General features: G+C 36.5%; 1 protein-coding gene across 1 annotated transcript in view; it reads left to right on the top strand.

The window, feature by feature from the left end:
• Positions 1-1,332: 1,332 nt before the first annotated feature.
• The window catches only part of LOC149578781 (transducin family protein / WD-40 repeat family protein), a 46,460-nt gene continuing 23,673 nt past the window's right edge, over positions 1,333-24,119 (top strand). Inside the window, exons 1-3 of the mRNA XM_089831622.1 lie at positions 1,333-1,836; positions 4,087-4,302; positions 4,518-5,648. Of these exons, the coding sequence (XP_089687748.1) occupies positions 1,597-1,836; positions 4,087-4,302; positions 4,518-5,648 (1,587 nt within the window). The 5' untranslated portion in view covers positions 1,333-1,596. The remainder of the gene's footprint in view (positions 1,837-4,086; positions 4,303-4,517; positions 5,649-24,119) is intronic.

The following is a 24,119-nucleotide window of genomic DNA, read 5'->3' on the forward strand; positions in this document are numbered from 1 at the left end:
CTTTTATCTTCAAATTTAATTCCTTTATTTAATTAATTTCCCTACTAATTAAATAAAATAAATATTAAAATATCATATTAATTTTTCATTAAATTAAACCATTAATTAAATCTTTTAATCAGGCTTAATTAATAAAAAATTCACCGAAAAAGAGTTCGGCAACAATAGTAAAATGCAAACTAGGGCAAACACTACATAATAATTAATTCTTTTATTAAATATTATCATGCAACCTAAGTTTTACCTTTTAGGGTTTTGATCTCCTTTAAAAGGATTGATCTCTTTGTAATTATTCATTCACTTTTGATAGTAGCAATCCCTCTTTTTTCTCATAAAAAATGTCTCATCTATGGATCTAAGAATCCCAACCTCCATAGCTTTTGCTTCTCTCTTTTCGTGACAGGTGATTCTTAAGAGCTGTGGGGTTGATCTTTCATTAACTTCAACAATAATATTAATAACTCTATAATTCTGTTGATTTACAACTTTGCACTAATTTTATATTTCCATGTTCATACAAGGGCAATGAATTCCACTGCTACCTTTATTACATACATTTGCTCATACACCCCAATACTGGTACCTTTAACCATCTCTCTCAAGAGCAAGAAATAAGTGGACACAACAACACTTCATGTTTCAATAAGAACCCTCAAAGCCTTTATTTGCTTATGTTACACCTTTCAAATCCTACATACAATCATGGATACCTCCTAACACTTGGGCAGTTTATTAGTAAACCAAATCTTTAAGCCATTTAAGTCATCCTCTAATTATAATTATATACATAAAGCAATATGATGTTCATATAAAACTAGTTGAGATTTAAAGGAATCATAGATGATCGAATGACTATCAAATAGAAAGAATTAAATAAGCTAGATCACTAGAAATAAGACAAAAAAAGAAAATATGGGATAAAAACTTCAATAAATTTATAGGTTTTGATATAAGGACCTTTTTTTAGATCATTGCCAAGCTATTGATGCTGCACCAATATCATAACACCAACTTCCTTTTCACATAAGATTAATAACCAAAGCTTGTCTCTCAATTTAAGTTGCTCATGATCTTTCTTAATAGAGAGATTATACAATCCAATGCTCACATTATCACAAATATACTATTGACTATTAATTGTCTAATTCTTTGTAACAAAGAAACCAATCATATGACTAATTCTTATATGTTAAAGTTATCATTTATAACAAATGATATTTTAAGAATTCATAACATCACTAAGAACTATGAGAACTAACCTTTTGAGTTGTATCATATATATAGCAAAGAGAAACCTTGACTATATCAGCCAAATTAAATACTCATACAACCACGCCAAAATTAAGGCCATTAATCACAAATTCATGAGTCTTGCATCTCATTTAACCCATTAAAAACTATTTTGCAAATCCAACTCCGACAGACCGAGTTTTGATTAAAACCCTTTGCGAGGGTTTGAGGGTTTTAGGTATCATCCAACGCATGCTTTTTTAAGAGTTTAGGATTGCGTCGATAAAATAAAACGCTGAGCAGGGAAATTATCTCAAGCTTGCACAATATCTGTTGAAGCATTTGTGTTTACAGACGGTAGGAAAAATGGTGAAAGCATATTTGAGATATGAGGCAGCAAGCGTTTTTGGAGTCGTAACATCTCACGAGTCTAACATCACCTTTGATAATAGCGGAAAACTGATATTACCCGGTGCATTGGAGCAGCTGATTCTATGGAATGTCAAGACGGGTGAATGTGTGAATAAACTTATGCAGACTTCTGCAAACACCGGGGCACTACCTGCTGTTACTTCTATTGTCTGCATGCCTTCTTCCAACTCTACGGTATTCGCTCCTTCCTCGCATCTCCATTTTTTTAAGGGGTTTCAACTTGCTTTCTGAGATTGATGCACCTTAAAATGAAGAAAGTTTTCGCGGGATAACTCTGAGGTATTTTTTTTCTTTTTTGTTTAAAAAACAACTTAATTGATATTCATAAAAGAAAAACTTCATAGACGCGGCCGGAAAACAGCTTAAGCTAAGATGTCATTTACCAAATATTATTGTGTTACACAACAGGCAGGAACTTTGGATTCTATTTATTTTTACGCTTATTACATCAGTAATAGCTAACTTTAAAGAAGCCCTTTCAAAGGGCCTAAAGTTCTGGCACCCTATTCTGAGGTGCTTGTAATTTTCTTGGGTCCTATAGGTTGCTTTGGCCGGGCGGACATTATTAAAATATTTCATTTTTTCATCATATTGATTCAAAATTTGGCATTTCAATCGTTCATTCATCGTAGTGATTGAAATTTGGTATTTTAAAAAGTAATGTAATCCGATTTTGTTTTATATTGTTATTTTCTGTAGTTTCTCATGTTGTAAATCAATTATTGGGAATTGGCTATTTGTCAACGAGCCAATCTCCATGAACCATGTTGTTGAGTATTGATTCCAAAGAATCGATCTCTCATGGGCATGACTTCTCACATTTGTTTTATGTGGGCATACTTGTAAGAGTGTAGAGCATTTAGTTTTTTGAGCATCATCGATTAAACCCGTATCATGAGATCTATTCCGTATGAAGATGACATTTTATCTTTATTCATTAAATGGAAAACTCAAAAGAAGTAATTAATTAAACAGAAGACTCCGCTGATGACATGTTTCTTGATTTCCAAAACGTGTCTGATAGTAGCAACTTATGGGAATCCCTGGAGACTAGTTGAAAGCTTTCTATAAATGTTTCTGGAAAACTCCGAAACACTTCTGATGATATTGAGACATATTCTAGGAGTTTTAGGATTTCCAGCATTTTAGCCGAGCTTGTTGCAAGTTTCCACAATCCTCTACATTTTCCTGTTGAATTTCCTTTTGAATCTCCATTCTCCTCCAATTCTCCATTTCCTAATATTGTCTACACAAAGTTTCTGACATCTCCTGACCTAGTTGTTTCCGATTCCGATACTGGAATTTTAGGAGTTTCAACTTATAAAATACAATCACGGGATCAATTGAGGAGGAAGAAGAAGATTGAGGAATAAATAAAGCATATTCATGGCAATATCAAAGTCATTCCAATATCCTTCAGTTCTCACTTAATGATATAATGTACAGTAGGAGTACATAGAGAACAGGTTGAAGCAATGACATGGGATGTGGTGAGTTTTGCGGCTTTGCCAATCCAAACATATGTCTCAGTAAGAAAATAAACTGTAAAACCGAGTAAAAAATGTGAGAGCATATATCTAACATCAACTGCCTCTTCTCATTTCTTTGTAAAAGATAAATCAACAAGTTTGAGATGCTTTCGGATGTGCAGATGCCATAGGTCTGTCTTCCTTTCCAGTTTAATGGAACTCAGGAGGCATTTGAGAACAATTTTGTTAAGGTCTTTTTGAAATTGTGAAATTGATATATATTAGACATGGAAAGAGGACACAGAGTGAAATAGTATGTGTAATGTTCCACACACAAATGTATATAGCAAACATGGAAAAAGGGAATAAAACGAAACATATCTAATGTATGGAATGTGGAAAGAATGAGTAAAGTGAAATAATCTATCATATATATATTACATGTAAGTTTTTATGTAGTATGGAAATTTTCAAGAATGTGTTTTACAAGGGTTTAGTTGGTTAAGATCTCCTGGGAAGCTAATGGGCGTAGACAGTCTTTAAGGAAACCATGCCAGAATTTAGATTTCTTTAACAAAAATCAGAGTTCAGATTCACTTTAGCTTCTTTTTAGCATAATTTAATCTTCTAAAGGTGAGTGTTTGGTCAAAACTGGGAAACAAGTGCTCCATCAAGTTCATATGCAATATATCAGAAATTAGAATAGAACTCAGATTTAATGATGTAGTCCTTGACATAATGTGTTCAAGATTGATTTTAATTTTTTGATTTTTAAAAGATATCAAGGGACAATTTGAATTGTATTGAATGTTTTGTTCAGTGTTATAGTAACAGTTGAAGAATATATTTAGAAATACCTAGAATTTCCTCTTATATATTTCTAAATGTTTTATTCATGAAACTCTCTTGAAAGTTAGCATGTCTAAATTTATTCAAACTGATGTTTCCTTTTTAGGTTGCTAGTGGATATGCTGATGGCAGTATAAGAATATGGGATACAGTTAAAGGTACATGTGAAACTACTTTAAACGGGCATAAAGGAGCCACTACTGTGCTATGCTATAGCAAAACGGGTCACTTGCTTGCATCTGGAAGCAAAGACACAGACATTGTCATATGGGATGCAGTTGGTGAAGCAGGACTTTTCCGTCTTCGCGGTCATCGAGATCAGGTGTGGATTTTGCATTACAAAATTTGCCTTTTAGGTTTGAGTTCATAGTTTTTTTTGTCAGAGTCTTGCATCCCCTATAAGTTTTGACCATTGCTTTGATCTTTTTGTTAATACTTCAGGCATATGCACAATGTGCATATCATGGATTGTGGAAATCTGCTTACATTAAACTTGAGACATATTTCATTACCTTGTTTATGATGTTGCATATGCAGGTGACGGATCTTGTTTTCCTTGAAGGTGACAAAAGGCTTGTAAGTTCTTCCAAGGATAATTTAATGCGGGTTTGGGATCTTGATGCTCAATACTGCATGCAAATTATTTCTGGTCATCACAGTGAAATCTGGTCTATTTGTGTGGACCCTGAGGAGCGCTTCCTTGTTACTGGCTCAGCTGATCACGAAATGCGCGTTTATAATATCCATCAAGAAATGCTTAGAGAAGAGAGTGTTGCCAATGGAACTAAGGACGCTAATCTAGAGAATGATGAAAGTCACATTCTGAAACAAAGTAAGTGGGATGTTTTGACCTATCTTGGAGGTATTAAGCGGCAAAATAAGGACAGGGTTGTAACAATAAGATTTAATAGTACTGGGTCACTTCTTGCCTGCCAGGTAGCTGGTAAGGTGGTTGAAATATTTCGTGTTTTGAGTGAAAAAGAGGCAGTGAAGAAAGCAAAACGAAAAATTCGTAGAAAGCGTGAAAAGGCTCTGAAGAAAGCTGGTACAGATGTAGCTAACAATGAAGGCACCGAGCCTGTGGAGAATGTGGAAGATGATCTTGGTGGTATGACTGCTTCTGATGTTTTCCAGTTTCTTCATATTCTACGAGCAAAACATAAAATCCGTTCAATTTCTTTTTGTCCCCTTCCACCAAAGAAAGGGCTTAAAGCTACCATAGCAGTATCTCTTCACAGCAATGCCTTGGAAGTTTATGAGGTTCATGAGGAGTCATCAGTACAAGTACATGCCATCAATCTTCCAGGGCATGGAGCTGACATCAGGAGTCTTACGTTGAGCTCTGACAACTCACTACTTATGTCAACTAGCCATAACTCAGTGAAAATTTGGAACCCAAGCACTTGTTCCTGCCTGCGTACAATGGAAGCAGGTTACGGTCTTTGCAGCTCTTTCGTCCCTGGGAATAGGTATGCAGTTGTTGGTACAAAAGCTGGATCAGTGGAAATATTTGACATTGGAGCTGGTGAACGTTCCAACATTATAGAAGCTCACTCAGGATCTATTTGGTCTCTTGTGCCAACAGTTGATGGTTCTGGGTTTATAACTGGAAGTGCAGATCATGATGTTAAGTTTTGGGAATATCAACTTGTGCAAGAAAGTGATCAGGTATGCTTGTTATTTAGCACGTCTTTAAATCTGTTTTCTATGTCCAAATGAAAATGGAGCAAATTAACAAGATTCAGTAACTAGAATAAACAGCTGTTGATTTCTTATTTTCTTTGAAAACATAAAATTCTCAGGAAAATGTTAATTGTTAAAGTCTAAACCAACCTAACTTCAAGAAGTTCCTTCTGTCTAGTAATTTTATAAGTTAATTAGTCTTTCCTCTGATTTTGATCCTAACATTGTTTTGTATGTGGTTGATACCAAACATGAACTGCTTCATATTTTTACCAAGTAATAAATTGCTTGCAAATGTATTCAGTAATGGGTTTTTGCTATGCAAATAGAGTGTGTATGCACACATGTGTGATGGTGTGCATGTCCTTTTAAGTGATAGTAATTTAAACTTATCTGTCTTTTTCCTATGCTATATTTTGTGATTTTCGATGCAGAAACTTGGCCAGCTGACACTCGATCTACTTACAACTTTGCTAATGATGTGCAATTAAGCAGATAGAATATATTCCAAATTTTGACAAAATCCAAATCGTAGATGAACCCTTGCATCTCTCATTGGCATATCAAAAGGGATATCTTTCCCTATAAACGGAAAAAGCTATAAATTGTAAAATGAATCAATCACGATATGATATCAATTTAGTGGTTAGGTTATGAATCATTAGTTTTAATTTCTCAGAAGAAAAGCTCTACTTGTAGGATTAAATGATTTTGCAAATGATGAATTTCTTAAATCTAACTAAAAGATCAGTCGTGGGAGGTCTGAAAGTGGTCTTCAGGCAGACAGCGACACTTAAAATGAAACAGATTTGCTTAGAACTCTGGCTAAACCCAGGGTTGTCTGGACTTAATACCAATCCCTGCATGCAATACCGGTTCAGGTCTGGCCTAGGTCTAGCTATGGTTGCACTAATGGTCTGAGTATGTCTAGTATAGGGAGGTTCCAAAAGGTCAAAGCATTTTTCCTGGACAATGATATGTAGACTCATAAGATTGATGTAGGTCAGCCACCAGATTTGTTTGGACGAGACATATAATGGCATCAAAGTTGCATGGACATGGATAGAAATATGGATAAGATATCATCATTTTCAAAGACCCCTAATATGGGTACAGTTGGATATGATATTCATACAAAACACATACACATATTTAACACAATTTTAAGTTATTAGAGGATAATTTTATCACTTAAAAAATGAATTAGACATATAATTGCTACAGAAGTAATTATAAGTTGACTTAACAATTTACAGTATGTGAAAACAGTAGAGTTGCATTTGAAGATAACCTAAAAAAATGGGTTGCCAAAACAAATAAACACTTTATTTCTCTTTCTCATTTGGTACAGGTTTTGTTCATACAGGAATGAAGTCTTTTCAAATTGAATTCAGGAAAATAAAATTAAATGAAAAAATCAAATCATATAGTGTACAACATGGTTGGAAAATTAAAGGATTTTTGGGCATGCATTGGCTACAGTATCCAACCTGTATTTGGACCAATATCTGATGTGTATCCATTCTAGATACAGGGACATGTGCTCCTAGGAAGGGACAAAGAAGTATCCGGCTGCTCTGGATTGCATTGACTCCATGACGAAAAAGGGTGACATAATGGCAGCTAAGGAGTACGAACTTTCTATAACATTTTTGAATCAGATGCAAAAAATCATAGATTAGTAGTGGAACAAGATTGGCACCTTATTGCGTAATTCAGAGAATTTTGATTTATCTTAACCTCATATCCTCTCAATATATATGCATGTATATATTTATACATATGTTACTTGAGATGAACTACAGATTTAATATCATGGTGGCAATATATATATATATATATATATATATATATAAGAAAAATGTAGATGTGTTCATAGAACAACAAAGGTAATGGTTTTGAACATGAATTTTGATAATGATAGCTATATATATTTTTATATGTTTGACCAAATAACTCACAATATTTCCCAATGTATAGTGTTGCTTGCCTAGTCATTTACCCTTAGCCATAGTGATTCAAGATTTATACCTATTTGCTCAGTGATGGTGGTGCCCCTGTGCCCAATTCTTTTCTGACAATGCTTCCACCCCTTTGACATGCTCCCTACAAGGAAATTCTCCATAGTTAAATCATGTTACCATAACAAGCCATTAGTCATTAACAATCATAACGGCTAACGGCCTTTTCAATTCACATGAATTCATGGTAATAACCAACTTTCCAAAATAGCATTAGAATATCATCGTAACGGTTAACTAGGATGCAAACTTAATATGAGATTATAACGATTAACTATCTTACCATTTCACATGATTGTAACTAATTTTACTTGTCAACGGACTTCACATGATACCTTAGTGGTTATACGAACATTTCAAATGGAGCCAAAAATTGGGATGTAACACTATTTGTACCAAGGAGGGCACAATTGTATAGATAGATGTTGAGATTTGTGAAGGTTTACAATGCAAATTTTACGAGACTCTTCCCATATCTAGATATAGAGGATATTGTTGTAGGTGTGTTAGGGAAATGTATGGCTTAAATCTGTCACAACTTTAGCATTCTTCCAAATAGGCAAAAAAATGATGTTTATACATGATGGTACCTTTATGGTCAAGGATATATTTGATGGCAGCCTCTTGCCAACAGTGGATCCTAACATGGGGAAAAATTTGGTGGCTGTGAACTTGAACTAGCAACATAGCTTAAGTTAACCAAAAGAACAAAAAATGGAAATGAAATGAAAATGATGTTGTAACTTAATATCAATTTGCTTGCTTTTATGACCTAACTTCAATTTGACTTGTTAGGTTTTTGTTAGATTATCAACACCATAGTTATAAGACTCAGACTCACCTTGGACTTGACAAGTTGGATTCGGGCTAGACTTGGACTCAACAAATTGAAAAACCTAATAAATGCATAGATTTTTAAGGTTTTAGAACTTTTTTCATGCATCATTCAATTAATTAACATCAAAGACACAATAATTGCGATAAGTAGAAGCTACTTTGCGCGCGCGCACACACACACACACAGAGGTTTATATTGTTCACATAAGTATAAATGCAAATTTCTTATGGAAATAAGTTAATTGTTAAACTAATTAGTAAATAACATAGTAGAAATTTTAAGTATAAATAGTGTCAGTGTCAAAAGTCTACAATATTTCATGGAATATGAAATCCATGGAATCAAAAGTTCAAAACATATATCAAAATAAAATCTAGAGCCTAGATGAACAAGGCTTAAAGTAGCCTATATCTTCCTGTGTGTACCCCTAAGATAAGTCACGAAAGATTTTACAACCATCATTTGTCGTTGGGTTTGATGCTCAACTCAGTGGCATCCTTATCCTTATCCTCGTCCTCATACTCATCCTCATAATCCTCATGATTCTCAGATCCCTCATTTTCAACCTCAGGGTCCTCCATCCCGTCTCTTTGTGCTCTAGCCTCCTCTTGTGCCATCCACCCGATCAATCCATTCCAAGTCAATTGTTCACATATACAAGTTTACATTGTTCACATAAGTATAAATGCAAATTTCTGAAGGAAATAAGTTAATTGTTAAACTAGTTACTAAATGACAGATTAGAAATCTGAAATATAAATAGTGTCACTGTCAAAAGTCTACAATATTCATGGAATATGAAACCCATGGAATCAAAAGTTTGAAACATATATCAAAATACAAGCTAGAGCCTAGATGACTAAGGCTCAAAGTAGATCCATGGAATCAAAAGTTTAAAATATATCAAAATAAAAGCTAGAGCCTAGATGACTAAGGCTCAAAATAAAAGCTAGAGCTTAGAAGCTACTTTGCACACATACACAGGTTTACATTGTTCACATAAGTATAAATGCAAATTTTTGAAGGAAATAAGTTAATTGTTAAACTAGTTACTAAATAGCACATTAGAAATCTGAAATATAAATATTGTCATTGTCAAAAGTCTACAATATTCATAGAATATAAAATCCATGGAATCAAAAGTTCAAAACATATATGAAAATAAAAGGTAGAGCCTAGATGACTAAGGCCCAAAATAACTTATATCTTCTTGCGTGTATGCTTAAGATAGGTCATGGCAGATTCTACAACCATCTTTTGTCTTGGAGTTTGATACTCAACCTTAGTGGCATCCTTATCCTCATCCTCATCCTCATACTCATCCTCATCCTCATACTCATCCTCATAATCCTCATGATCCTTAGATCCCTCACTTTCAGCCTCAGGGTCCTCCACTCGATCTCCTTGTGCTCTAGCCTCCTGTTGTGCCATCCACTTGATTAACCCATTTGAAGTCTTCATCACTAAAGTTAGGATCACAAATCTTAGTGTTCCACTCTGCCTGTGGATCAACCTCCTCCAAAGTGATAGGAGATTTGTTTGCATCCAAGATGTGTCTATGACGAAGGCAAAGGCTGTAATGCACAAACACAAGATCATCATCCTTTTCATTGCCAACCTATTGTGCTTCTTCGAGTGTATATGCTCGAACATACTCCATTCGTGTTCGCATCCTGAAGCACTACATGGCTGGCTCAAGATCCGAACTACAAGCCTCTGTAAATTTGGCACTAAAGTACCAAACATCTCCCACCATGCATCTAAAATAACAAATTGTAAACAAATTTTTGATTTGAGGGATTGGTAAAAGGGTTTGAATGCCATATGTATGAAGATTAATGCTGGGTGAATAGGTTGGAAACTATCTTGAGGCAAGTTTGAAGAATTACATAGTCAAGCTAGGAGTGAGTACCTCTAATGCCCTAAGCGTGGGAACAATTGTCTTACTTGGAGATTTGTTTCATTTAAGTCTTCTGGGTGTTGAGCTTTAAATCATTGGATTAAGCAATTGAGTATGATTAGACTGGAGGATTTAAAGGGGGATGAATCACTTGAAACTAATCACACAAGCTGAACATGAATATTTATATGAAGGGTAATCACTTCAATGTAAAATGGTAATAGAATTAGAAATTAGAATTTACAATCATAGATTTTTAGTTGGCATCAGCAGTGTTTGATTTTTCTTGCGTAACTCTCGTGAGAATAAGTCTCCTTGTGAACTCCTATACATTTCTATCTCATAGACTACATTTGCTCCAACTGTTTCATTAGGTGACATTTCCTCTACAACATCATAGAGTCCAATCCAAACCTCGACATCGACCTTAAAACTTGGGTGCACTGGAATGTTGGATTAATGTAGTGGACAACTGCATCTATAGCCTTGTGAAGTAGATTGTGCCATTGTCGATCAATGACATCCTATATGGGGTCATATTTATCCCGATTCCCCGCTTAAATCGTTCTAATGGCCTCTTTCACCTTGTCGATGCCCTCATAAGTGTATCCTGTTGTGGGCTTTTCTCCATCAACAATTTGTAGGAGAATAAAAGGCTCTATGAACTGTAATCATTGTGAATGCAGAAAATTTAAGTTTTACTTTTTAAAAATGAACAATGAACATAAATACGTGTGAACAAAAATGATAAAATGAAATGAGGCCGAAAAGGAAAATTACCTACACAGTTTCCTTTGTCGATTGTGAATAGTCGCTATCATAAAAAACCTTGTCAACCGTCTCAATCCTTGCACTGGTCTTTATATGATGATGTAGTCCACTCCTTACTTACAAACACGCGGTTTCAAAGTGGCCTTGGACTGAAACAAAGATTGCAATGTGAGAAATTTTGTTGCAAATCAAGTGACTTCTAGATGAGACAACTCGTTTTTATTTGTGAAATCCTTGTAAGGTTGAGGACCCAAGTATAACTACATGAATTTACAAATATTCCTTTCTTGCTCTGCAAACATTTTTTAACCTGATAAGTTTGTTAGGATCCTCCAAGACGAGGTCAACGTAATGAGCAACACAAGGGTTCCAAAACAAGTGGCTGTGCCTCTGCATAAGAAGTTTACTTGCAACAACATAATTTTCTATCTTATTTGTGACTATTTGCACCACATTCTCCTCACCCACCTCCTTCAATGCATCCTCCTATACCTCACAAAGATACTCAACATTTTTTGTTCTTCGTGAAGCATCAACTGATTTAAAAAAGAGTGTGGCACCTAAGGGGGAAAAACCAATTTAGTACATTCAAAATATAAAAACATAATCACTAAATCAATAGTTTACTAATAGTAAGTACAAGCTCTATAATTTCTTGAGGAGGAGACAAGAAAATTCAGTAGTGTTCTATTTATTTTTTCAGTGTAACTATCAGTCATGATGGTGCAACCCTTCCTCCTCGATACCTCACGCTTTTGCTCAATTGCAACCCTTACATCAGCACCTTTCAGGGCAAATAGCATCTTTTAGCTCCTCATCATTAGGGGCTTTGAACCCTAGAGCACAAATTGTAACATCTATTGCAATTCGCCAATTAGGAGACCTAAAACAAATTAAATAAACAAAATAAGTATACAATTAAGTTTCAATTTCAACTTTAAAACTTTATATAATCAATGTGGCATATTCTTGAGTCTTGAAAGCAAGAAAAATATGACAGAAATTAAAATATTAACAAGTACCTTGCTGCATTAAATGGAAAGTTGTTGTAGAACCAAAAAATTGCCAAGTGCCTTTTTTGCAGCGCAATGCTTCTCTTTGTTCCAATCCATGCTCTCAAGCAATAGTTGGGTACCTGAAGTTGTGCGTGGAACAAAAATGGAATCTAATGTGGATTTCTTCTTACAAATTTGTGGCCCAATGATCACATTAATAGTACCAATACGAGATGTAGGTAATGGAGAATGTACCACTACGAGATGTAGGTAATGGAGAATGAATACTTGAAGAGGCCTCTCCACCTAAGTTTGCCATTTTTGCCTGTTGCTTCTTTTTATAATTCTTTTTCCTCTTCATATCCCTCTAAATGAGCTTGCATTTCTTTTCTAACATCATGGGGTGCTCCTTTGCATGGTTTAGTATCATGCCTTGGTATATGAGCTAGGTGATATTTCAATCTGTAAATGTTAACCCCACCCACTATATTTAACATCACAATGCAAACATATAACTAGTACTTTATTTTGGCCCGAATGGCTTGTTTCTAAGCCGTATCCTTTGCTAAATGAACAAGGTCTGCATCTATGTTAAATGGAGGCTTAGATGAACTATCATCAGGTTGAGACATCAAGCTACTTCTGCTGCAGTATATCATTAAAAAAAAGTATCTACAATAGAGAAAATCAAAGACTAGGGCTTCTTAGTCTCAAGCTTTTTCATCAACATAAAATGAGATTGTAAAGACAAACAAATGTAAACGAAATGGAAATATGAAATCTGATTGTAAAAAATTCAGAAAACAATACAAAAATGTAACTCACCTCTTCAAATTGCTCCAAAAATGAAGAAACGCAACTCAAATTCGTAGAGGCCTATACCAAATGCTTCTTTTAGCTTTTCTCTTTGTGTGAATACAAGCTATAAAGTAACACAAATAATCAGCAATAAATATATGAGAGCCAATCAATTTGCTAATCTATTTTCTAAAACTTCTATATTCTTCTCGCAAGCCTTTTTTCTCTCTTCTAAGTGTTTGCAACTGATGGAATGACCTTTTTAGGTCTTAGAGAAGGCATATAAGCCCAAAAGAATAATAAAGAGCAATTAAAAAAATGTTTTTTTTTTGCTTTTGTGCATTGACTGGCCATGACAAAGTCCTGTTGACAGGAAAACCCAGCAAGCCCCACTGGGCTCAAGATTCACAGAGTTTTGAAACACTTTGTATCAAGCAAAGAATGATCTTCACAATCATAGAAGGGAGAAGTAATTTGCTGGCGGTGGCTAAAAATGCAAAAGTGACTTCACAATGAATACAAACAAAATGAGAGAATACAACTACTTCAAGGCTTATAGGTAGAGACTTTTACATACACACCATTCAAGATACAAGTTATGGATGGATATGATCTAACTCAATAGGCAACATGGAACTAAAATGAAAGGGTATCACAAAGAACTGAATGGTATATTGCAAATATTAGTAGCGCAAAAGAACCCAACAAAAAATATGTTTCTTATATTTTAACATTCTCTAAAACTGGACTTGGAAGGCCCGAGGAGGGTGCTATTCAAGTCGATCCTTACCATGAAAAAAGATGTGATTATCATCTCCCTTATTTCCACATCTTTTGTATCTCGTCTAATATGAAAATGGTGACTCTTATTTAAGTAACAAAAAACTATATAATATCTATATGTTTCCTAAAGAGACTTCTCATCTACCAAATAGTAAGGAGTTATTATCTTTGAATTTGACTATGAATCAATCAATGTGTGTTGGTGTAGTGTCGTTGAACTTGGACATGTGTTGTTCACTTTAGATTTCAAACTATCAACTAGTTGTTGAACTTGATGATGGATTGTACATGTTAGTCCATAAATACTCTAGATTGAGGAGGGTTGATGTAATGCTCCATATTGAGATAGGAATTTAATATTAAATGAATATGAAATAATCAGATATTAATTATTAAATAATGATACTAAAATATAAAGCTAGAATATTTTAATACAATATAATTATAAGTATTTAAAAAATTAATATAAATAATTGAACAAATAAATAATTAAAGATAATTTAATAATTAAATAATAGAAGAATAAATAAATAAGATAATATAATAATAATATTATAATCTTTAAATAATTATATTATTACTAAAATAAGATTACAATATTGGAAAGGCACGACCTTTGGTAGTGGATATATATATATATATATATATATGGTTTGCAAGCAAGGGGAATCATCAGGGAAGACTGAAAATCAGCATTGGAACACACAACTATATATATATATATATATATATATATATATATATATATGGTTTGCAAGCAAGGGGAATCATCAGGGAAGACTGAAAATCAGCATTGGAACACACAACAAAGCACACAACTATTAACCTAGCAATCAACATCTTTGTTACTGCGGTATTTTTTTTTTGTGGGGGGGGGGATACATGTGGATGCGTATATGTGTGTGCGTGCGCGCGCGCAAAGAAATATACAAAATTCGACATTTGAGAGTATGATACTTGTAACTTCACCAACACATATTCACATTGAAATTCAAATATTCACTAAGATTATAAACAAGGTTGCATGGGTACTTGCACCCACATCCCTAGTACTCGTACCCAAGTACTGGGTACCGGTTACTTGGTGGAGAGCATAATAGCGAAGGTTCTTACAATCCTGATTAAGATTTCTGATTTTGTTTTCGGTTTTTTGTTTGCATATCAGCTTGTTGTTTACCAAGCTTTATTCAATACCTAATCAACTTTGATACAATATTTGATTAACAATAAACTTTATCACTGTTCAAGTTGAAAGTTTATGATTTGTAATATGTCATTGTCATATGATTTTGATCTTCCTGTTCATGTTAAAAGTCTGCCTTCTCTGTTATGCATCTATTATCATATATTATTATAATTATTACAAACATATATCAAATCTGAAACTGAAAACAATATGTTACATTTGCAAACTTAATCACTGTTCTTGTTTTGAAAAACCATTGTCATGACCCATAATTTCTGATTTTCCATAAATATAGAAGTATAATTAAAAAAAAGTTTGACATACCCAAGTACCCCTGTCCCCTATTATGATAAATAGACGTTCTCATACCCGTTCCTGTACCCATACTAACCCAAGTTCGTTGTCCCCGTGTAACCTTGATTATAAACAATATCATATATGTCTATGTTCATGATTTCAAATCAGCAAATCATCACAATTACAAAATCAAAATATTGTTCATAATTCAATGTTTATCAATTTTGAATCTGAGTCATATGGATTTGCAGAAAAATCCTAATCATCTATTTCAAGATCGTTTTAGGGCTTACGAGCAAAAAACAGGTTGAAAGATGTATTTCGTCATGTGGCTAATAAAGTGTTTTGAGTGGCAAAATGGGCTTTTCAGCTGTCTGGGCCTGTGGAGGTTGTTGGATGCTCGCGAAAGCTTGCTAGAAGCCACTTCCACCTGCCTCCGCTCCCCCAACCTGCTTTTGGTCGCATCTGTTTCTGCCTTTGTAGACAGGAATCCTGAAACGGTATTTAAGATTAGCCAACCAACTTCCACCCACCTCTGCTCTTGAATCCGCTTTTGGTCACATCCGTTTCCGCCTCTGCAAGTAGGAAGCCTGAATCGGTATCTAAGATGAGCATTCATGAATTCTTTCTTGAGAAGCACTAGATAATTACACAGATGTCACAACCTAAACATGAACATGTATTTTGCCTGTCTAGAAATAGAATTTGCAGGAGAAAAGAATAGTAAAGGGAAAATATAGATTCAAATCAGAGAAGACCATGTCAAAACCACCATCGAACACAGTAGAAACTTATCTCAAAACCACCATCAATATTCCTATGTTGATCGCAGAAATGTGCTAAGACAATTCATAAGTGGCCAAAAATGGGGTGCCCTGACCAGATCTTTGACCAACAAAGTTTTTGTAGAACAAAGAATTACAAAGCAAACCCTTCCCTCAACACATACATGGACCGAAAGGAGCACCATAGGTGAGCAAAATTAAAAAAAAAAAACAAAGGCCACCTCTTGTTTCTTGCCTTCTTTGTAACATTCAACACCACTAAGGCATGTCTTGCCATGTATTCTCATTAGTGCAGAGAGAGCTTCAAGGATTCCAAACCTTGATAATGTGCAAATTCTTCTTTCATCTTTGCTATCACTCGAAAGTCAATGGGTGAATGTTGTCAATTTGTAAGCCTTTGTTGCCCTTGGATTAGCAATGCCTTCTCGCATGTCGAAACCAACCCTTGGAATAGTGCACTCCATCATAGACTCCAACCTAGAAAGCAAATTTGCTTTCACCCGAGTCTCCATCACACATCGAATATTTGCCTTGTCCTCTAACAAGTCCAGGCTCCAAGCTTGAATCAAGGACAAGATGTACATATTGGTGTGTTAGCAATGCCTCACTTCAATAAAATCTTCACCCAACATCTCCAACACAACATTCACCAAATCTGCTTCACAACAATTGAACAAACGCTTCAGGTGTTGAGTTGAATGACCCAAAAACTGCAGCTTGTTGCCGAGTTGTTACGAGAGTAAAATTTGCTTTTATCGTGGACACACCGCCAATGCACACCTCAAATCACATAATGAAAACAAAGGACACCTGCTCATCTTCAAAGACCACACACAAGCCCCTATCACATTAGCACATACCCTACAACAAACATTAATATCCTTGTCAGCCAGTGGCAAATGAGTGGTGTCACTCATTATAGATAAGATTATGAAAATCCTCCTCACATACTTCCTCTTCATCATTAAAGGTTAAGACCATTTTGAGAATGTCTACCGCCTCATTTCCAGATCTCCATACATGGCTTACTCAATACTCCTCAAAAGGGGACAATTCCTTTTGGATTGCAAAAATGATTTTTTGTAGGTGCCAGCTTGTGCATTATCGTTAATGATGAGATAATCACTTTCTAAGCAAATTCTTGAAATCCCTAACCTTTTACCAATTTTAATAACATCAAGAGTTGCCAAAGTGTCAACAACATTATTAATCTCCTCAACAATTCTCTTCACCGCTATAGAGAGAACATTTCCAAAGTAATGCCTAACAACAAAATCTATTTCAGAGGGCTCAAAATTGCCTTTGGAGCACCATCGAAGTTTATCTTGATCCATCCCTCCAGCAGACAAGTCCTTCTCACATTTTCACTAATTTTTGATGCTAGATTCACATGCTCCTCGATGGCGTTCCAATGACCACCAAAATTTCGCTTGTCGGTAGTTTGTTTCATTGCCGCTTGGTGGTCCTTATTACGAGGTAATTGGTAAATACTTGCTTGTTATTAACAGAGACCGAAAGGTCAATTTATACAAAAGAATGAGACGATGTTTCCTTAGGAAACGATCGTAAAGAATAGAAACATTCTATTCCAGAGTAAAGCAAAAAAAACGAAAGCAAACTAAAGCTAAAGATATTTACAAGATAACCATTAACTAATAATAGACGTCTTATCTATTATTGTAATACCCTCCCTTAATGGTTAATCTATCTAACACACCAAGTTGTCCTCTGAATTTGACAAACTTATCAGGACCAAGAGGCTTGGTGAGAATGTCTGCAGTCTGATCTATGGTAGGAACATACTGCAGATCTATAGTCCCGTCTTCAACCAGCTGTCGTATGTAATGACAATGAACATCCACATGCTTGGTTCGTTCATGGAAGACTGGATTCCGTGCTAACTTGATAACGCCTTCGTTATCAACAAACAGAATAGTTGGTCCTGCTGGTGACATCTGCATATCCCCAAGCATCCGACGAAGCCAGACAGCTTCACATCCTCCCTTAATAGTCCCTCTGTATTCAGCCTCTGTAGAAGAGAGAGAAACTGCTTGCTGCTTCTTGCTGGTCCATGTGACTGCACCGGATCCCAAACTGAACACATATCCAGATGTTGACTTTTTATCATCAACAGAGCCTGCCCAATCTGAATCTGTGAACCCACTGAGTTTAGGATTAGAACTCCGAGAATACAGAAGTTCATAATCAGAAGTGCCCTTCACATAACGAAGCACACGCTTTGCTGCCATCCAATGATCAGCCTTAGGAGCTGTCATAAAGCGTGAAATATAGTTGACTGCGAAGCTGATATCAGGCCTAATAGCAGATAGGTAGATGAGGCTGCCTACTAGTTGCCTATATTTAGTATCATCAACGAAAGGAGAATCAGACTTGGCTGATAACTTGAGACCTTTCTCCATAGGTGTAGATGCAGGTTTGCAATCCTGCATTCGGAATTTGTCTAACAAGGCTCTGGCATATTTGGACTGAGAGATGAATATACCAGAAGACTGTTGCCAAACTTCAACACCTAAGCAATAATGCATGAGCCCAAGGTCAGTCATATCAAAAGACTAGCATAAGTGTTGTTTGATTCCCTGAATCAAAGATGCCGAACTGCCAGTGATGATCAGATCATCCACATAGATAACCAAAAGGATGATGTCACTGTTAGTAGTCTTGATGTATAGATTTGAGTCTGAAGAACTCCTCTTGAAGCCTTGATCACTGAGGTACGTATCAATCTTGATGTACCATGCCCGAGGGGCCTGCTTCAAACCATAGAGAGCTTTTACCAATCTGAGAACCTGATGGTCTTTACCAGCAACCTTGAAACCAGGAGGTTGCGTCATGTAGACCTCTTCATGGAGATCACCATTCAGGAAAGCACTCATTACGTCCATCTGATGGACCTCCCAGCCAAACTGTGCTGCCATGGCTAGGACTAATCTGATGGTGCTCATCTTTGCAGTAGGAGCAAAGGTCTCCTCATAATCAATGCCCTGACGCTGAGAAAAGCCCTTTGCCACTAAACGAGCTTTGTACTTATCCAAAGTACCATTTGATTTGTATTTGATTTTGTAGACCCATTTGTAGCTAATGGGTTTCTTCCCTGGGGGAAGATCAGAAAGGACCCAAGTGTCGTTCTTCAGCAGGCTCTGGTGTTCAGATTGCATGGCCTGTTCCCACTCTGGAATTCCTTTAGCCTCGGAATATGTTTGAGGTTCAAACACACTGTGAATGTTGGCCATAAGAGCAAAGTTAATAGAATCTGTAGTTTTGCTCTTTTTCCGAGTAGTTCTCCCATCAATGAGCTCATCATCATGAAGATCAGCAAGTGTCTTAGCCCAACACTTAGACCGGAGAGGAGAATGACCAACAGTAGTACTAGGAGATGCTTGATCAGCAGGATCCTGATCAGAAGAATCTGGATCAAACTCAGGTGAAGCATCTTCAAAAAGCGGTGATCCTGCAGGAGAAGCCGGAGGTGTCTGTACAGGTATCACCGGCAGGATTGGAGCTGTAGGAGCTACTGGAGCCCTCCCATCAGGTGGACCTAATGGAAGCCGAACTCCCAAATCATGAACCTGCATAGGCTGGTCTGCTGGATCAGGAACAGGAGAAATAGGCATGAATGGTCCTCGCTGCTCATCAAAGACTACATCGCGGCTGTATATGAGACGAGATGTCTCAACATCAATAAGGCGGTAGGCTTTGTGAAGACTGCTATACCCAACAAGCATCAGTTTCTGACTCTTGGCATCCAACATGGTGCGTGAAGCATCAGGGATCCAAACAAAAGCAAGAGAGCCAAAAACCTTCAGGTGATTGATTCTGAGCTTGGGACCTGACCAGGCCTCTTCCGGAGTTTTACCTTTGACCGCCACTGTGGGTGACCGGTTCAACAGATAAACTGCAGTGTTAATTGCTTCTGCCCAAAAACGCTTCGGAACATGTCTGTGTTCGAGCATGGAACGAGCCATCTCGATGATTGTCCTGTTCCGACGTTCAACTATACTGTTCTGTTGTGGCGTGTGGGGTGTGGTGAACTGGCGTTGGATGCCATGTGTATCCAAGAAGCTGGAGAAAACATTAGAACAAAATTCCCCCCCCATTGTCTGATCTAAGAGTAATAATAGATTTCCTAGACTCTTTTTCAACTAAGGGTTTAAACTTCTGAAATACAGTAAATGCATCGGATTTCTTTTTAAGGAAATACACCCACATTTTTCTACTGAAATCATCTACAAACAACAGAAAATACTTGTACCCAAGAACAGAAGGAGTGCCATAGGGCCGCAGATATCAGCATGAACAAGCTGAAGTACTTGAGAAGCTCGCCAAGAATCACCACTGGGGAAAGTTGTGCGATGTTGCTTCCCAGCCTGACATGCGTCACAAACTCCAAGGTGTTGGGTTTGAATCTCTGGCAAACCAAGAACAAGCTCATCCCGAGCAAGTTGTGAGAGATAATACACATTTAAGTGCCCATATCGCTGATGCCAAAGTGTGCTGATGGAAGATCGCCGAGCAGCCATAGCTAAGTCCTGAGAATCACCAGAATCAGTAAGTCTGAAAAGACCATGATCCTCAAGACCAACTGCAACAGTAGACTTAGTCGCTCGATCAATGATGGTGCACTGATGTGAACTGAAGGTGACTGCCAAGTGTGGAGAATGTTGCAGCAACTGACTGACCGAGAGTAGATTTAGTTCCATCCCTGGAATGTAGTACACATCAAGGAATATGAGCTTCCTCCCAACAGACTGAATTTGAATGTTGCCTTTACCAACAACCGTGTACTCTTCTCCACCACCAAAGATAACAGAATCTGAATAAGGCTGGTAGTCAGTAAACCAGTCTCTGCAGTGAGTGAAATGTCGAGAGGCATTTGAATCAATGTACCGGGCAGATGACTGTACATGATCTGTGGGTCTTTTAGCCATGAAGGCGTAAAAGGCAGATTCTGCCTGCTCAGTGTGCTCTGCACTGTTCGCTTTGAGTTGCGAACCTGATTGCTTAGATTGGGCAGCTAAGCGTTTCCGACATGCAACCTTCATGTGACCATACTTGTGGCAATAGTTGCATTGAATGTTCTTTTTGGTACCATCGGATGCTGGAGCAGAAGACTTCTGCTGAGATGGTTGCTGAAACTTGCCCTTATCCTTCTGAAAGGATTTCGCAGCAAAGGCTTGCTCAGTGGAGGTGGAACTGGAGCTGCTACCGAATTGTTGTTTCCACCGATCTTGCTGAAGTAGCAGGGTGCAGAGATCAGTGAACTTTAGATCAACACCAGTAGATGTGATGTTGAGAGTCTCGATAAAATGCTCATAGGAATTTGGTAAACTCCGAAGAGTGATTATCACAATATCCTCTTCCTCCATCTTGCGACCGATGGCAAGTAACTGATCACGGATTTCCTGAATCCGATTTAGGTGTGCCTAGAGCGAGGTGCGCTCATCCATGACAATAGAAAACATAGTGTTTTTCAGAAAGAAGGCTATGCTTTTGTCGGAAGTCTCATGAAGACCTTTTAGATGTGTCCAGATTTCAGCCGCTGTCTTGCCGGATGGAATTTGAGAAAGCTGGTCATTAGCTACAGAGAGTTTGAGAAGCATTACTGCCTCTCGATTGTTCAGATCCCATGTATCTTGATCAGGACCTGGAGAAGTCGAACGCTGCTTAACACCCAGAACAAGTTGATCGGTGTTTCGATATTCGAAGATTGCGATGATGCGCTGCTTCCAGGTTCCATAATTGTGACCATTGAATTTGGAATTATGCTCGAGCAGAATATTTGTCAAAGATGCCATGGCACACTTTTCAATGAAAAATTGTGAAAATCTGTGAAGGCACGTTCTTTGAGGCAAAAATACGGAAGACCCAGAAGAATCAGAGAATGACCCAAAAGAGAGCTCGAAAAACCCAGAAGGAATTTGCTGTCGTTTTCTAAATCCGCTGGCTCGAAAAGCGAGGCACAAAAATTGAGGCACCCAGAAAAAACGGACGACAACCCAGTTGAGCTCTCAAAAAACCCATCAAAAATTTGCAAACAAAAAATTTTTTGGACCCCAAAAATTAGGGTTTCGGAAAAAAAGGCCCTAGCTGAAAAAAGCTTGAAAAAACTTCAGATTTCTTGATGAAAAATGGTCGAATCTGCTTCCCAGAGCACGATGACAGATTGAGACGGCTAAGAGCATGAAGATTTGATATAGAAACATGCAGATTTTCACCCCAAAAATGCGAGTCTCCAAAAAATTTCCACGATTTCCACGTGATTTGCAGACCCGTAATTCGGGAATTTCTCCAAGCAGAAAACCCTAGGTGGGTTTTGGAGAAATTAGCTGAAATAATTTTTGGAAAAATTTAAACAAATAATTTCAAGAAGAAATTATAAATTTTTTCGAAAAAAATTTAACTATTTAGCTCTGATACCATATTACGAGGTAATTGGTAAATACTTGCTTGTTATTAATAGAGACCGAAAGGTCAATTTATACAAAAGAATGAGACGATGTTTCCTTAGGAAACGATCGTAAAGAATAGAAACATTCTATTCCAGAGAAAGCAAAAAAAACGAAAGCAAACTAAAGCTAAAGATATTTACAAGATAACCATTAACTAATAATAGACGTCTTATCTATTATTGTAATAGTCCTGCCTTTGGATGACCCTCTGCTGGTGGTGTTCTTTCTGCTTCGATGGTACAAGAAGGCCGGGCTTGGGTGATGATTTTGGTTGGCCTTTCTCTTTAAAGTGGTTTTCTTGGCTTGCTATGGCTATTTTTCTAGTCAAGAAGGATAACAAGGAGGAAGAGGCAGCAGTTGATGTTATATTCTAGACCCCAATCCTGAACTTGCTAACGTATGGGGAAAGGAGGACGAACCATATCCACCTCCATCAACTGATACTGCATTAGGTGCTTAATTTTTTTGGCTTATGAGCTTTGCCCATGTTTATGTTGGTTTCTTGTATCTTGGCATAGTTCGTTTGACTCAATTGGGGAGTGATTTTATATCCTCCAAACACTTACTATTGAATTATGTATTTGTTAAAGCATATAGCTTCTGTTTGACAAAACTGCGATTAGCTTACATATGTATATATGTGCAACAATATGATGCACATATTGTTGTATATATATATGCATACATATCCTTGCTGTAAGTGAATCAATACACAGTTGGAACCTATGATCATATATATATATATTTTTCGAGATCATTTAAGGCATGATCGAAACTTATTTCTAATTCCTTTGATTTCAGATCACTATTGATCTATATTTTATATCGGGCTGCAGTCATTGTGATTAGTAATACATTGTTAGACTTGTGTTAAGTCTGTAAACAAATCGGGCATGATTAATTTCACTGAACAGGTGTGATTGTGAATGTTCATGTCTCCATTCAGAGACATGATCATTCACCATCACAACCTTTCATGTGATATGGATACTTGATCCGCTCGAGTAAAGAAGGCATCGAAATCCATTAATGCTAGCACATCAAAGGACATTTCAAGTTCAAGAATATTATATTATCTCTATTATCTCTATACTAACTTCTATAGATTTTGGAGCAAATCTATCCTTTGTCAACAATGTTCATACTTGCAATAAATTGTGCATCAGCAAGCCACGAATTTGAAATCTGGTACGAAACTTTACAGTATTAATACTTTTAAATTATTGGTTAAGCTTAATTCATCAAAAAACAAACATAAAATATACCTATAAACCTATGTTCCTGCGAGTTTCCATGATAGGGACGATAGGGGATGGTGGGACGGATTTCCAGGACGACAATTTTTTTTGGCGATTTTGGGGACGTGGGGGATGGCAAGCAGAGACATCTATATATTTATGTATAGGGAAATTCTAAAATATACACTGAAATTTGCAAATATACATGTCATTCATATGAAACTAAGTACAAAGCATGTCATTTAAACATTATAGAACTTTAACACACACCATTTGAATGCCATCTAGAAAATAATAACCGATTTCAGTACTCAATTGTCAATATGCATATCAATATGTGAACAAAAATATTTTAATATTAGTTTAGCAATGAACAA

The sequence above is a fragment of the Cupressus sempervirens genome, chromosome 1, assembly GCF_028749045.1.
Source record: "Cupressus sempervirens isolate cs-2001-9-10 chromosome 1, ASM2874904v1, whole genome shotgun sequence".
Lineage (NCBI taxonomy): Eukaryota > Viridiplantae > Streptophyta > Pinopsida > Cupressales > Cupressaceae > Cupressus > Cupressus sempervirens.